This window comes from Mixophyes fleayi, chromosome 2 (genome assembly GCF_038048845.1).
Source record: "Mixophyes fleayi isolate aMixFle1 chromosome 2, aMixFle1.hap1, whole genome shotgun sequence".
In the NCBI taxonomy this organism is placed as follows: domain Eukaryota; kingdom Metazoa; phylum Chordata; class Amphibia; order Anura; family Limnodynastidae; genus Mixophyes; species Mixophyes fleayi.
In genome coordinates, this window is record NC_134403.1 from 45,854,056 (window position 1) to 45,871,815 (window position 17,760).

A 17,760-nucleotide genomic window follows, 5' to 3' on the forward strand; every position below is an offset into this window, starting at 1 on the left:
CAAGCAGTCTCCACAGCAGGAACTTGGGTGGGCGGGAGGGCAGGAAATTCCGGAAAAGACGGATGGTGACCGTAGACCACAAAGAATGGAGTTTTGGATGATGACTCATGGTACATGTTGTTATGGGCGAATTCAGCCCAAGGGAGCAATTCTACCCAGTTGTCTTGGTTGGCTGAAGAGAACATCCTAATAAAAGTCTCAAGATCTTGATTGACTCGTTCCGTTTGTCCGTTAGATTGCGGATGGTAAGACGATGAGAGTGCTAATCGTATGCCCAAGGTTTTACAAAGGGCCCGCCAGAATCTGGAAACGAATTGTACTCCTCTATCTGACACAATCTCAGACGGACATCCATGGATGCGGAAGATTTCTTTAATGAAATGTTCAGCCAGAGTAGACGAGGAAGGTAAACCGGACAGAGGGACGAAATGAGCCATCTTCGAAAATCTGTCTACCACTACCCAAATAGTATTGTGATTCTTACTTGGTGGCAAATCAGTAACGAAATCCATACTAATATGGGTCCAAGGCTTGGACGGAATGGGTAGTGGTCGCAGCAACCCTGCTGGAGTTCTGCGGGAGGATTTGAACTGAGAACATAAATCACAGGAAGCAATAAACTCTTTGACGTCTCTCCTCATAGAAGGCCACCAGTAACTACGAGAGAGAATCTCAAAGGTCTTATGTTCACCGGCGTGTCCAGAAAAACGAGAGGCATGGAACCACGAAAGGATTTTCCTCCTCAGAGTAGGAGGCACGAGGGTCTTCCCAAATGGTAGCATTTTGGTGGATGAAGCAGCCAGAGAAATACATTTGGGGTCTAGAATAGCATGGTTGGGAACCTCTTCTACATCAGAGGACGTCACAAAAGCTCGAGATAGAGCGTCAGCTTTCTTGTTCTTAGCAGCTGGTTTGAAGGTTATAATTAATTCAAAACGGGAAAAGAAAAGAGACCATCTTGCTTGACGAGGGTTCAAGCATTGAGCAGATTGCAAATATGACAAGTTCTTATGATCCGTGAAGATCGTCACCGGATGGCGAGCTCCTTCCAACAAGTATCTCCATTCCTCTAATGCAGCTTTGATGGCCAGCAACTCCTTGTCCCCGATAGTATAGTTTTTCTCTGCGGGCAGAAGACCCCGAGAGTAGAAGGCACAAGGATGTAATTTTTGTTGCTCCGAGCGTTGGGAGAGAATAGCTCCTAAGCCCACATTAGAGGCATCTACTTCTAGGAAGAAGGGGAGTGTCACATCAGGTTGTCGCAGAATGGGAGCAGACGAGAAGGACTCTTTGAGGATTTGAAAGGCTTGGAGAGCCTCAGATGACCATTGCTTAGTATTAGCCCCTTTCCGAGTTAAGGCCACAATGGGAGATGCAATGGATGAGAAGTCTTGAATGAAGCGTCTATAGTAATTGGCAAAACCTAAAAAACGCTGGATGGCACGAAGAGTAGTTGGCTGAGGCCAATGTAGTACAGCATTTACTTTGTCTGGATCCATCTTCAGGCCAACTCCGGAAACTATATACCCCAAGAATGGAATCTGGGGTAACTCGAATGAACATTTCTCCAATTTACAGAACAACGAGTTTTTCCGTAGTCTGGAGAGGACCTCTGCCACATGTTGGTGATGAGAAGGCAGGTCCTGTGAGAAGATCAATATGTCGTCCAGGTAGACAACGACACATACATATAATAAGTCCCGAAAGATCTCATTGATGAAACCCTGGAAAACCGCGGGGGCATTACACAGCCCGAAGGGCATTACTAAATATTCGTAATGCCCATCTCTGGTGTTAAACGCGGTCTTCCATTCGTCACCGGAACGGATTCTAATTAAATTGTAGGCACCACGAAGATCCAACTTAGTAAATATCCGAGCTCCCTTGATGCGATCAAATAGCTCAGTGATCAGCGGAATGGGATACCGATTCTTGATAGTAATGGCGTTGAGTCCACGAAAATCTATACAAGGGCGTAATGATCCATCCTTCTTTTTGACGAAGAAGAACCCAGCTCCAGCGGGAGAGGTGGAAGGTCGAATGAACCCACGCTGGAGATTCTCCTGTATGTACTCAGATGTGGCTTGAGTTTCAGGTAACGAGAGAGGATAGACCCGACCCCTGGGAGGAGTCTTGCCAGGTAGAAGGTCGATCGGACAATCCCAAGAACGATGAGGAGGAAGACGTTCAGACTGAGCTTTATCAAACACATCGGCAAATGAAGCATACTGAGGAGGGAGTCCCGGGGAGGAAGATGAGATAGAAGATTGCTGTACTTTAAGAGGAATAACTTGAGAGAGACAACGATGGTGACATTCAGGCCCCCAAGACGTAACTTGAGGGGTGCGCCAGTCAATCTGGGGAGAGTGACATTGAAGCCATGGAAGGCCTAAGACAATCGGACTTGTCGTAACAGGAAGAATTAAAAACGAAATTTCTTCATGGTGTAGTACACCAATCTGAAGGGTTACTGGAGACGTACTCTGGGTGATGAGACCATTGATGAGACGTGATCCATCTATAGCCGTCACAGTAATGGGTGTTTTTAAAGTGATCACTGGTAGGGACCATTGATTCACTAGTGATTTAGAAATGAAATTTCCTGCTGCTCCGGAATCAATCAATGCCTGTGACTCAAAGGATTTGGTAGCAAAGGAAATCGTAACATCGAAAGCGCAGACTTTAGATTTCATAGACAATGGAGAGGACTCCAGGGACCCTAACTTCACCTCTCCAGAACTAGTTAGGGCCTGGCATTTCCCGATTTCTTAGGGCAAGAACTGAGCATATGTGTGGAATCAGCACAATAGATACAGAGTCTATTCTTTACTCTTCGTTTCCTCTCTTCTAAAGATAATTTGGAACGTCCTATCTCCATGGGAATCACAGAAGGTGAAACTGGACGAAATTGAGGGTTTAAACGAAGAGGTGCTTTAGCAGAAGTTGTTTTCTCAGATTCTCTTTCACGAAATCTCATGTCTACACGATGGCAAAGAGAGATCAAATCTTCTAGTGACGAAGGAAGCTCTTGGGTAGTCAGTGCATCTTTAATTTTATCGGAGAGCCCCTGCCAGAAGGCGGCAACTAATGCTTCAGTGTTCCACTGAAGTTCAGAGGCTAAGATCCTAAATTGAATGACATACTGTCCTACTGTATGGGAGCCTTGTCGCAAACGAAGAATGCTGGAAGCAGCGGAGGTCACACGACCTGGTTCATCGAACACACTTCGGAACGTGGAAATGAATTTGGCACTATCTTGTAGAATTGGATCGTTTCTTTCCCACAGAGGGGAGGCCCAAGCCAGGGCTTGTCCAGAAAACAATGAGATAAGATAGGCCACTCTGGAACGATGGGTAGAAAAATTTTGAGGTTGGAGTTCAAAATGGACTGAACATTGGTTAAGGAAACCTCTACAAGTTTTGGGGTCCCCGTCATATTTTGACGGAGTAGGCAGGTGAAGCGTAGGAGCTGTAGACACCTGGGATGGCACTGGGGAAACGGAGGAAAGCACAGGAGCTTCAATACTAGCTGTAACAGTCTGTCCAGATGTTCCTTGGGAGGTTAACGATTGGTAACATTGAAGTAACAGCTGTTGGCGAGCATCCTGTTGCTCCACACGGCTGACCAGATGCTGCAGCATCTCTTTAGCAGTAGGTTCCGTATCTGGGTCTGTCATGGCCTGATCTTACTGTCACGGGCACTAGGAGTCTTTACCCAGGGATCACCAGGTGATAGGCTTACCAGAGCAGTATAGGTGGTAATATGGTACTCTGGTAGCAGGGTGATCACGGAACAGGAAATAGCAGATGATGAGATGCTCAGGAAAGTCTATGACTAGCAGCACTGGCAATATGGAGGTAGTAATACACGAGGAACTGTATGGACAAAGGACACGTGAAGGTAGTCAGTGGTCTGCGGTAGCAGGTTGTACCACTGCTATAGTGAGGAGGAATGTCCAACAGAAACGAGGAGGTGATGAGAGTCAGCGGTCTGCGGATAGCAAGTTGTACCGCTGTCTGAGTGAAGGAATGGAATCCAAGTGGAGGTATCCGGGGAGTCAGTGGTCTGCGTTAGCAAGTTGTACCACTGCTATGTGAGAGGATACTGGAACAGGTGAAACTGTAAACAGGAGTCAGTGGTCTGCCACTAGCAAGTTGTACTACTGAATATATATGTGAGGAGGTGCACGGGGAGAGACTGCAACACAATATATACACGGGCACCTTGACTTTGATCCACAGTAATATGCACAATATAAATGTATAAATGACTGAACAACACTGCCAATATAGAAAGTCTCTTGAAGTAATCCGGCATGAGATAACACAGTCAATGATGGCAATAGACTCAGCGGATAGTACACTCCAGAGGAGAACCAACACAGTCCAGCAAGGTATGCAATACACAGCACAGTCAATGGGAAGTATGCATACCGTGGTTCAGGAGAAGGCAGTCAGACAGGAGTGCAGAGATACCTGAAGGGCAGGAGGCCAGCAGGATACAAGTCCCTGGATGGGTGAAGCAGGAGTCTAGCAGGTGCAGCGCACAGGTAGGTAGACCAGCAGGGAACACAGGAAGGCGTGGAGAGCGGATCAGCAGTAGAGGGATGAGTAGCGCTGAGAAGTAACAGCAGCGGGTCTCTGCGGGAACACGGAGGTAACCAATAGCAACCAGCAGGTGCAGTAACGATGGGACACCGGAGCAGAGTTGAACTGGAACAGATGATCACGGAGAGTAGCGGGTAGCAATAGTGGCAGCAGACTCAAGGAAACACGGTAGAGTAGACAAGGACTGAAGACTGAAGCGCACAGAGGCAGCGGATAGGAATCAGCTAAACAGTCACGATGAAACACAGACGGGTTGCAGGTTGAAGACTGTAGTGCACGGAGGCAGCGGATAGGAATCAGCTAGCAGTCACGATGATGAAACACAGACGAGTTGCAGGTTGAAGACTGTAGTGCACGGAGGCAGCGGATAGGAATCAGCCAAACAGTCACGATGATGAAACACAGACGAGTTGCAGGTTGAAGCCTGTAGTGCACGGAGGCAGCGGATAGGAATCAGCTGGCAGTCACAATCATGAACAGGTGAGTGGATGTGGTTGAAGCCTGTAATGCACGGAGGCAGCGGATAGGCATCAGCTAACAGTCCCAATGATACATGGTAGAGTTGAAGTGATTAGAAGACTGTAGTGCACGGGGGCAGCGGATAGGAATCAGCTCACAGTCACGATGATACAGTAGATGGTAGAAGTGGTATGGGAACCACAGTAGCAGAAGTGGTTTGGAAACCACAGAGGTAGAAGTGGTTTGGAAACCACAGGAATCAGCAGGGCTGAATAAACAAGGAAACACAGGAACACCTTCAGAGACTCATGGGGAATGAGACTCCAAGATCAGGCAATGTGGTGATGACCACAGGTGCTTAATATAGGGAGGTTGCCTGATCTGCCAATTAAGTTAAAGGAACATACACTGGAGGTATAGAAAGGGCTGCGCATGCGCAGTCCCTCAGGATGGAGGACGGCCACGGTTCCTAAATGTCCGGGAAGAAGCACTCACAGTCCGGTGAGTGACACAGACAATAAAAATTGTTATTGTGCAGTTCAGAGTATGAGTATCACAATGTAATGCTGTTTGTTTTATAGTAACCTTAATGATATACAATAAGGAGTGACGGACAACTTGCTATAAAAACAAGTTTACGCCCAGGCATATCTGTGCCCGTACTCACCTAGCCCGCTATCCAGTGTCAGCTCCCTTGCCTCAGTGTAATGTGCTGTCACCTGAATCACACTATATGGATCCTGTATGGCAGAGGCCAGAGTGTCTGGATCTGTCAGTCAGGGGTTAAACAAGAGATCCAGGAGCTGGGCTCTGTCTACTGCGGACATCCCAGCCAGCACTGGATCAGCATTGTCTGGTTTGTACATGAAAAGTCTCCTACATAGAATGTGAGATATTTGTTACATAAGTGCTCCATTTTGATAGTTATTTACTTTTAAATTTGTCTCCACATTTTCCCTCCTTATACTTTTTCTCCGTAATGTTATGATCGTCTAGTTGTTATCCAATACGATTGTCCGATTGCCGTAATGTGGTTCCAAAGCACAATGTGATTTAATAGCCAAAAGTAGCAGAATAACAAGTCAGAATAAAATAAGTACAGTGCAGCCGATACATGATACATGGTGGTGCGCTCAGCTGTGCTCTGCTGGATCCAGCTAGACAGTCAGCTCTCCAGATGATGAATACTAATGTTCCCGCCAACAACTAGTTTAAACTGGTCTATTAGCATTACACAGACAATATCATTCTAATCATTTATTCCCTATCATCCATAACTAGCATACGCAAGGAGCGATCCTTTGAATCGGACGTCTGCGAATAAATAGGGGATTAGAATGATACCAGACATGACATGTTTCCTATGACCTGAACCTTAGAACTCACTAATGTGTACATATAACCTTATAATATATAACTATAAACCAAATAGCATCTGCTCATAAACAACTGTGGATTGGAACTATTATATATATGAAATATATATATAAGTGAATGTGTAAGTGCGAGTGTATGCGTGCGTGATTTATTGTGCGATTGCGCCATGACACGTGGCGTACTGATCGCAATCGCACGGTAAAGCAATATTAATCAATATACTTTCTTTCATCCAATTATACGACTTTGACAGTAACAACAGGGCAGCACAGTGGCCTAGTGGTTAGCACGTCTGCCTCACAGCACTGGGGTCATGAGTTCGATTCCCGACCATGGCCTTATCTGTGTGGAGTTTGTATGTTCTCCCTGTGTTTGCGTGGGTTTCCTCCGGGTGCTCCGGTTTCCTCCCACACTCCAAAAACATACTGGTAGGGTAATTGGCTGCAATCAAAAAAATTGACCCTAGTCTCTCCCTCTCAGTCTGTCTGTCTCTGTGTGTGAGTGTGTGTCTATAGTAGGGAATTTAGACTGTAAGCTCCAATGGGGCAGGGACTGATGTGAATGAGTTCTCTGTACAGCGCTGCGGAATTAGTGGCGCTATATAAATAAATGATGATGATGATGATGATGATTAGGAGAGAATGGATCAGAGGCAGAACTAGTGAGCTGTGGGCTCCGGTGCAGGGAAAGGAGGAGGAGAGAACCGGGCCCAGAGCTCACTCGTTACAACCCTCTACATCTGCCCTGCAGCGGGCCCCATTATCTCCATGGGTCCCGCTGCACCGCACCTGCCGCAGCCGTGGTAGTTCCACCACTGCAATTGATAAATATTCAGCTGTCTTTGTAGATGACTGAAACAAAGGTTCTTGCCTGTTTTTAAGAGTCAAAATACTAAATAGTTTATAGTTTGTCCATCAAAGGTGTAACACTAGGTACAGCATTATAACTTGTATAGGTTTGAAAGGGGTTGTAGACTCAGTAGGTGAATGAACAGGTCTAGTTAATCCTATATGGTGAAAAACAGAAGTATTCTGCTTTCCCTTTAATATGTCTCCAGGGTGTAATATAATAATGTAGGTATATTGCTACTGAAATACAATCACAACCATGCAAAGTATGTTTTGTAGCTCTCTTGCAGAATAAAACAAGGCACTCGTATACATGATAAAGAGATTGGTCTATGGTTTGATAAACACAAGCAAGTATTCTGCCACCTTTCGGTTAAAAGGTTCTTTTGTTTTCAATTATGTTTGGTTGTAAATAGCATGAATTATTTTAGTGAATATTTTTGGTCTTTGTCCTCTGATAGTGATAAATAGATTTTATATTGAATGTTTTAGCAAGTATCAGTAGACTGTGATCACAGTATAATAATTTGTTGTTTTCAGTTTTAGGAGATTTGGATCAAAAACTTGCCCAAGAGCAGAGTCACAGCCAGACATTGAGAAGTTGTAGAATTCCGAGCTACAGACATGGAGGAAATGTTATCAATGAAGGTTCACGGCAAGATACGTCAGAATGTAGGAAAGATTACAGAACTTTATCTCCTCGTGATGGAAGGACGACTGTATCAGTTGGGGAAGGACATACAACACATGCTACATACCAACCGAGAAAGTTTCATGAAATGTATTCAAACAGACATCGCTCAGCCTCCAAACCGGAGTCTTCTAACAAGAGCATTTATGGAAAGACCCCTTCACTATGTTCAGATTTAGATAGTAGATCACCAAGTTCTGCGCCCAGTCCTGGTACATTCTCATCAGGTAGCTTACAGCTTCCATCTATGGAACTAGAACTGGAAAGGACAAGACAACACAAGTCTAGGAGGATACCTGTCGTCTCTATCAAATGGAATAATGGGTTGTCTACTGGACAACCTGAGAAAGGTGGTAGACCTCTCAGTTCACGGTCCTCTTTGGATCTTAGAGATCTTGGTAGCACCCCTCACCACAACAGAATATTTGATCTTTACAAGTACAAAGGAGTACACGTGTCCACTGCAAATGACTTCCATAGAGACAACATTGCGGATGAAACGACGAGTACAGCATTTCATAACAATTCCGATAAGAGTTGCACTGAAGATTATAAAACAGAGTCTCGTGGCCTCAGGCCTATAATCAAATTTCCAATGCAAAATACAAGACACTGGGAGGAAGAAAATAAGGAAAATGCATATAAGCTAAATGAAATTACAAGTAAACTACCTTCTACCAATTCAGGTATTAACATTGACAAGGAAGTGAAACCCATGGAACTTGAAAATGAATCCTCAGTGCAATTGGACAGTAATATTAATGCACACAATGTACAAGGCGGGGCAGAGACTTTTGGTGTCACTGGTAATACAGTGAAAATTAGTGATCAATGTAAATTCCATTTACAAACTAAGGATATCTCTACAGAGGCAGGTTTAATAAATAGAGAATGTTTTTTAGCAAAGGACAATGAAATGTGCAGAAATGAGGAATCTGACATGGATCATAAAGACAGTCTGGGAGATTATACCATAACATCTGTGAGCAGACTCAACCAAGCCCTTGAACCCTTAGTAGCCACCCACAGTGACACCTCAGAAGCTGAGACCATGGAAGTTGATGTTCCAAGTGTCTCCTCGCAGTCGAGAAAGTCCACACTATACATTTCTGACGTCTTGTCTGCAGGTGGGCAAAGTGGTCAAAGGGAGACTTTTACTCCAAAGACAGAACAACATACTTCTTATTCTGGATTACTGTTCACCGGCCGGGATCCGGCATCTGATGCCTCTCGGAATCTTCAAACGTCATTTAGACATAATACAGTCTCTGATCTTACGTTTTCAAAAACCAATGATCTGAAAAGTTCCATGTCTCATAAATCTTCTGCTTTATTTAATAACACCTCACATACTGTTGGAAGACTTGCAGACTTAAACACGAGATGGAGATTAAATGACAATCACACCCATAGATTTATGTCTGATATGATGAGGCATCAGAGAAGAAATACATCTTCTCTTCCTGATTTACTTGACCAGAAAAATTACATGTTCACTAATAACGACGAAACTACATTGCTGGAAAACAACAAGGAAAAGGCTAACGATTGCAATTCTACCACCATTTCTGAAACCATATCTACAAGGGTCACTGATGAAACAAAGGAAATGACCTTAGACAACAATAGATCATCTGGACACTTGTGGTTACATAATACCACTGGTCAAGCAAAAGAACCAAACTCAAGAAATTTAGAGTACTTACAAAAGCCTTATACATTTTCTTATGTTCCAGTCATTGATAGAACATCAGATATAAGAAAGCAAAAGATGACTTTATCAGAAGTGTCACACCCAACAGACACAATGACAGAGCATAATGCAATAAAGACAACTTTAAACGTAGCAGACACTATTCCAACATGCTCTGATCTACGTATGAGGTATAAATCTATGGGTCTGAATGGGGGTCCATACAGAAATTATGGACAGAATGGAGCTGATACAAATAATAATAGACAGTCAACAGAAATAATACCAATGTCTAAGGAATTTGGTCAAGATAATGAGTCAAAAGCTAAGAGTGTATGCATTGCCCGAAAAGGTGATGGTAATGAGGCACAACAAATGAAAGACTCGGAATGTGAGACGTCTTCCAAACCAAACCTGTCTTATCAACAGGATGCTGCTCCGTTGACGAATCAACAAAACCGTAACGGAAGTATGCAAGCTAAACAGAATTTTGAATCAGAAATGTACACCAATCAAAACCTTATTCACCCCTCGGATGAACAAGGAAACAACAAAGTACTAGAATCCATAGGGCCACCCAAAATAAAAGACTTATCTATGTATCCCTCAAGCCGCGTTGTGGAAGAAAGTTTACAAAGGCATTCCACCAGCAGAACTTTATGTCAGTCCTGTACAGAGAATAAATCCACAAACTTACTAAAACAGCACTTAGGTTCGGCGCCAGAGCCTTTAAAAAAAAATACTAATGTCAAAGAAAACACTGTGCCACCATGGATCTGTCCTACAAGTTCAGAAGATGGACAGACACCAAACACTTATAAATGTGAAAGTCCGATAACAAACATTAATGCAGATCTCTCTCTTGAAAATGAACCAACCCATGAAAATGTTTGGACTCATAAAACATATAGCTGTGAAAGAGTAACGGAAAATACTCATATTTATGAAACAAAGTATACAGATTCCTCCCACCCTGATGTGGATAAAATTGAGTATCATAAGGTTGTTTCTGTCTATTATAGCCTACCTCGCAAATATTCAAAGAGGATGTCAGACTTGACTCAGAACAACCTAAAAAATATTGATAGGACTCTTGAAATGAGTAGAGCACCCAGTGCCCTTCTCGACAAAATAATTAATGAGTATCAAGAAGCTGAAGAAAACCATGATTCCAATCTCCATAACATTGGGAAAATATCACCCTGTACTACCAAAGATGTACATACCAAAGAGCTACATTCAAGAGATACTGATCCATGTCAACCACACATGCTAAATTTTCATATAATTCCTTTGCAAACGAATCTCATGAATAAAGTCAACAGGTCCTTCTCTGGTGAGGAGACAACATCTCCAAATGACGATCTTGTGGACAAGTTTAGTTCTTTACACATTTCTGGAGGTAAAGGTAACTATATAGCAAAGGAAAGCTTTCAAATGCAAAGAAACTTGAAAAATAAAAATGAGTACAGTCCTTCAGGATCATCCCCAAAATATACACATAATACTTATTATACCTTACCAAATAAGAAATCTAGTCTCCGGGATCTAGAAAGAAATATTCTTGAGAAAGACATCACCATGGTTCGTGACAGGTATAACATATATCCCCAAAGAGAAAATACAACGCCTACACCTCCAGGATTGCAAGATGTTTTCTCATCACCAACATTTAGTTATGATAATTATAATTATTCCCCAAGTTATGATTTCACACATTTTCAGGAAACGGGCGGGCAAGAAAAAAACAACAGTAATTTTTTGATGAAAGATAATGTGTTCTACACAAAGGGCTCTTTTGATGAAGGCGTATGTTTCAGAGAAGAGTTGCCTTCAGTCTACAAATCAAAAAGTTTGAAAGATTTAAATATGCGTAAGTCCTACAACTCTAGAGATATCTCACCAAACATGGACTCCAACACCAATCTACAAACCTATAACCAGCCAAATATTATCCAAATAGATAAGGTTTTAAATCGGACTAGGCCATCGTATTGTTCTGAATTTGTCCAAAAGAAAATGAAACCAATAAATGCAAAGAAGTTTAGTTTCTCCTTTGACCATACAGGTCAACAAGAATATGGCAGCGGACGGCAGACTCGATCCTTCAATGACTCTATTAGGAAATCTGAATCACCATCTGTATTACACTCGCCAAATGACAATTATCCTTCGCATGTAAACAAACATTATTACGGACGGGGTAGTCCCACTCAGTGCAGGAGCGGTTCCAATTTATATCGTTCGAAGAGCTTGAAAATTTTGAATGCAAAAAACCGAGAAGAATTGATGGACACCAGGAGAGAAAGTGATGGAAGTTTTTCTTCAAAAAGCTACGGGGAAAATTTAAGAAGTGGAAGACCCTCTGCGTATGCTGATTCCAGTGGTTCTACTCATAACAGGAGATTTTCAGCAGATATGATTATAGATGAAAATGATAACTGGCCAATTACTGAAACAAGCCATGAGCACAAACCTGTATATACCTCCAAGTCGCTTGACTATGGGATTTTTGGGAAGGAGCAACAAGCAGCTCTTTTGAACAATGTAAAGCGGTCACTCACTGAGGGCAGGCTATGGAGGCCAAACTTTCTAAAAAACCCAGGCTTCCTAAGAAATGAAGAGCATTATTCTTCTCAGGAATCCCATCCAATAAGTTGTAGTCCTGGCGATGGCAAATCACCGGAGCCTAAGGGATTTCTTAATATCTATAAGGAGGAGCCGGTTGTAATTTCAGATTCAGATAAAGATTCTGACACCACCACCGACGATGAATATTACTTAGATGAAAATGACAAGGAATCGGAACTCTGAGGTCTTTCAGCCTTGTAACCAAAACAGTATTGACAGTTGTACCGACTATATACTGAATTTACATGGAAAATCTGTAACATATAATTGTATTCACATAATAACTAAAGGAGGGGATTGTGATATTGACCACCATCCGTTGCACCATTAAAGTGCAATGTTAATGCAGCTTCTTTTGAAACTCCACAAAGCATCAATAATAGATATAATATGCAGTTAAATGGCGAGTATTCATGAAATTGCAGCCTAGCAATGCACTAAGAAACGGTGACACCATTCATCCACTCCATTATTAAATATTCCTGAGGAGCTGGTATCTAGTGAATTGACGGGCTACATTCTCAATGCTTGCTGATTCCATTATAGACAATACCACCTCATTTAGATCTCAATAATGTCCTCTTGGCACCTCTGACTGAATGTGTAGCTAAAGCTTTATTTAGGCACAATTCAATTAATACTGATACACTCAACATTTCATTTCATCAAGAGTAAGCTTTATAGGGGTCAATACATCCATGCCCATGTTTAAATAACCACCATTCATTGCGGGCATATTAGTGGTATGAACCCTTCCATTCCCAAAAAATAGCTCAAAGAGGAAAATAATAATGTAAGTGCTATTGTTGTTGTTGTTATTATTATTATTATTATTATTATTATTATTATTATTATTATTATCTTTGACTTATAAGGCGCCACAAAGTAGTAAAAGGAATTTCCAGTGAGGCTGCACTATATAGGAAAAACATACAATTATATTTGTTTCCTATAAAGCACAGTCCAAAAAAAATAAGTATATTTTCTTCTGAATAATAGTTGAATTTATTTTTCCATTTTTAAACTGTCCTGGGAATGAAAGGGTAACTAGTTAAAATGTCCCACGTGGCCAGAAAGGGGGGGGGGTACAAATTACAGGAGCCCGACCTGTCTGTGTAGTGGGAGGAGTCACCATCATGGTGTGGCCCTACCCCGCCCATTGGAGGCTATGGTAGGGGCCCCAAGAAGTTGCTGGACCGTAGCATGATATTCCTCTTGGCGGCCCTGGTAGTGGCTATTTATATGTGGACTCTGGTTCACGCCCCAATGAAGATTACTCCTGATGAACAGATAGCAATACCTTCAATAGACCCTGATTGTTCAAATGGAGCTGTTATTTTGTTATTTTGAACAGTAGTTGTATTAATTGTAAGTGAATTGTTATCTATACATTCACTATAAGCACCTGGGAGCTTTTATGTTTGCAGTTTGCTGGTAGCTGACTGACAAGATGAATATTCTTTGTCTTCTAGTTGTTTAAATAGAATTTTGGACTCTGCCAGAGGACTGTAACTTAGGACAGAGGAAAGAACATGTCAATTTACAAATCAACCGCTGTTTCTGTTATAACGAGGTCAGATAGACAATTATATATGCAAGTTGTTTACTACAATGTGTACAATCTCATTGTTCATTTTCTTGGATTACTCTTTGTATGATATCTGTATATTTTTCTTATCTAGGACAGATAACAGCACCTCAAAGTACAGCCTTCTATCTCAGATTCGGTCATGGGCTTAACCCTCATATACTGCTCATTTAGCCTTCATTATTTCTGATACAATCCTTTGACAGTACGGCTGTATGATTACATCTTTAATTTTATTATTACATTGGTTTATCTGCACATATTATTGTACCTTCTGCCCATTTTTTTAGCCTGTATAAAGACCGTCGCATTGAAAGTGGTACAGAGCACCCCGTCTGAGATTGTGTACAAATCTGGGTACAAAAGCTATTTAGACTTTATTTTAAAAAAAAAACAGGACCACCATAAAAGATTTCCACCCCCTTGAAACACATTATAATATCCCGACCTGCAAATGGAAATCTCATTTTTAAATTTGTCTGCGTTATCATAGGTGTCTTATTGCAGTTACAGCCAGATCTACGCTTGCTCAGCTTGGTCCTCCCAATATCTTGAGAAAATAATCCCACAATTAACGCTATCCAGACTAAACGGTGGACAAGAAAAAAAAAGATTATTAGGGCTAGATTTACTAAACTGCAGGTTTGAAAAAGTGGGGATGTTGCCTATAGCAACCAATCAAATTCTAGCTATCATTTTGTGGAAAGTACTAAATAAATGAAAGCTAGAATCTGATTGGTTGCTATAGGCAACATCCCCACTTTTTCAAACCTGCAGTTTAGTAAATCAAGCCCTTAGTGTTTTAAATAACCCCATATTTTAAAGACATAAATGTGTTTTTTTGGGACCATGGGTCAACACTTTAAATCATGCTGAATTTACTCATGTATCCCATTTTTTTTACTTTTAAAGGGAACTCCTGCTTCAGCCATACCATATTTATCTTACAGGAAAATCTGTTTCTTTTAGTTTTCATTTAATAAGAGAATAGATCTGCAGCGTAGATACAGTTGTTTGCTTATTTGATGTTGTATTAGTGGGAGAGTCAACACTTACCCGGATATAAGTTACTGTTCAAAAGGTACTTATCAAACACTCTTACCAATATCGGGTGGTGCACCCGCACATTGAGGTTTAATTTCATTCAATAAAAAGAAAGAGCGAAAATGTGCTTTAATTGGAGCACTCAGTGACCAATTTCAGAACATAAAAGGTTATCTTAATTAACTCCATTTAAAGTTATTCATGGGCTCTCAATTTTCCTACCAATTCCCCATTTGCTAGCGAAATATTAAAAACCAAAGCGTGATTAAAGTCCAAATCGTGATTTAAAGTAGCAATATTGATTGCTAAGCCTCTCTATAATCATGAAATCAAATGAATTTGATATTATTCAGTATTAGTTTTCTGGTCTATGTTTATTGTATAGTTAAACTTGTTCAAATGTAAGTAATCTCCAATTGTTTATAATATTGCGTTAGCAAATGGGGAATTGGTAGGAAAATTGAGAGTCCATGAATAACTTTAAATCGAGTTAATAAAGATAATCTTTTTATATTCTGAAATTGGTTTCTGAGTGCCCCAATTAAAGCACATATTGTCCCTTTCTTTATATTATTTGATGTTGTATCTAAGGGCAACAGAAGGAAATAAATCCGCTTGGAAGAACAATGACTGGGGTGAGAGTTCCGCTTTAACAACTCTTCATTCACTATTTGCTGTTACAACTATTTCAGGTAATTGGAGGATAAAAAAAATAGATCCTCCCTTTTTCACGTTACGTCTAATTGTTTATTAAGCTTCATTGGGACTCCACAACTAATTTTCATTTAGAATGTTGTTCATTGTGTCTGTGTGAAATAGTAATTCATCCCTGGATTGCATAAACATATTTTTGTAGCTAGTCTTTGTAAATATGTGTATTGCACAGAGCAGAGGATATATTTAATTGTAAATAAAATCCTTACTGTTGTGACTCAATGTAATTGTCTCACGGACATATAATGTACATGCCTGTGTAAGGCATTGGAGTTACTGACTGCACTTTTATAAATATTTATTTGTATGATAAATGGTTCTATTGGAACCAAATTCGAGTTGTATTCTTAGGCCAGGTGAAATGCTTCAATATGTAAACATTTGCTACCGTTGTTTGGATATTGGCTTAATATAATAAAAATATTTTGTATTTTTTTTACTGTATATCTTGTGTACATATTTTATATTATATTTAGTATTGTGTCTGTTTTACTAGGTTTCTTTTGTGTTTTCTCTTACTACTTTTATTTTCTGTTGGGTGTGCTACAAAGAAAGGATTTGTAGCAAACCAATGTTCCCATTTTCCGATTGTTATAAAGCTGAGGTCTAGTGATCTTCCCCTATAATTAAGTATGACTTGTCCTCCCCACATAAACAGATTGACTTTTTAACCACACCGACATGAGTTATTACTAAGCATAAAGAGTTTCTTCAGTAACATAACCAATGGGTTCCCTGCAGCACCAGCTTTCACCTGTAGGGGTCCCTGGTGAACAGTTTGGCTTGTGCATCTACAAGTTCCATCATGTATGGAGACAGAGCTAAACCACATGCACATAAGGGTGGGGGGGGGGATAGTACATTAGAGGGAACAGCACACCCCCCCACACAAACAGTGCACTGTTGTGGTCCAGCATTGCCTTAGTATCTGTTGTGTAACAGTGACTATCCCATGACTGCAGGGTGATGGGGCAGATGGTGTAGGAGGTTCTAGACTTACACTTAGTGCACTGTCATATGAGCAGGGAATGCCTTCCCCTTAGTCTTCTGTGGTTCCACCACCTACCGACCTACTGCCAATGCTTCTGCTGTTCACCAGTTGGTAAAGGACAAATCAGTAGTGTTACCCTGCAGAGCCGTAGTAGTCCCATGGCGAAGGTCATGCTGCTACTTCAGACTGCAGCTGCAGCTTGTTCGACAATGACATGGCCTAAATAAGAAGCACGATTACAGCCGCAGGAGCACCATACTCATTCTGCAGTAAGGTTGCTCTTCGAGGTAGCAGTGGGACCCTCCTGAACCGCGAGTGGAGTAGACCCGCAGGAGCTCTGCATAATTAGTTTGCAGCTTTGGTGATGAGGGTGAAATAACTTGATGAATAAACATATCACCAGGTTCAAGTGCACCGCAGTCATGCCATAAATGGAAAGAAAATCTGTAGACGAGAATAACCCCCCAAACTGTTCAAGTTTAGAGGGGAAAACTGCTCCAAATAAACAGGATAATTGGTCTTCTATTATAATTATCTTTTATTTATATGGCCCAACAAAGGGTCCGTTGCACCGTATATAGTGCATAGAGGTAAACAGAACACGGCATACAGGGCAGGACAAAGAAACAAACAAAGTGAAATTGAATTAACAACCCAGTTGAGGAAAGGTAGATCGGGCAGAGAGGTATGAGTGAATAAAGAACACTTGGGAGCCAGAAAGGGGGAGGAAGAGAGGTGGGGGTGGACTAAAGTAGGATGGGCCTGAGTCCAGGGGGTAAATTTATAAAACTGTGGGTTTGAAAAAGTTGAAAAGTTGCCTATAGCAATCAATCAGATTCTAGCTGTTGGTTGCTATAGGCAACATCTCCACTTTTTCAAACCCACAGCTTGATAAATTTACCCCTAGGATTGTGAGCGCAACTAGCAGGGCCAGAGCCAGTCATGGAGGGGAGGGTAGAGGAGGAGATTGAGACAGGAGCTCAGAGTCGAGGTTTAGGAATGAAGCAGGGGTACTAGAAGCAACAGGAAGGTGACAGAAGGAGGAGGAGACAAGGAATACAGGGCTCTGCTGGCGGGAGCTTGCAGCCTAGGGCGGGGGCAGACTCACAGGAAACAC

The 17,760-nt window shown here is 41.6% G+C and overlaps 1 protein-coding gene across 1 annotated transcript in view; it reads left to right on the forward strand.

Annotated features, from left to right (window-relative positions):
* EXPH5 (exophilin 5) overlaps positions 1 to 16,096 on the forward strand; it is an 80,784-nt gene extending 64,688 nt beyond the window's left edge. Inside the window, exons 6-7 of the mRNA XM_075198897.1 lie at positions 7,832 to 13,103; positions 13,196 to 16,096. Of these exons, the coding sequence (XP_075054998.1) occupies positions 7,832 to 12,489 (4,658 nt within the window). The 3' untranslated portion in view covers positions 12,490 to 13,103; positions 13,196 to 16,096. The remainder of the gene's footprint in view (positions 1 to 7,831; positions 13,104 to 13,195) is intronic.
* The last annotated feature ends 1,664 nt before the right edge of the window (positions 16,097 to 17,760 follow it).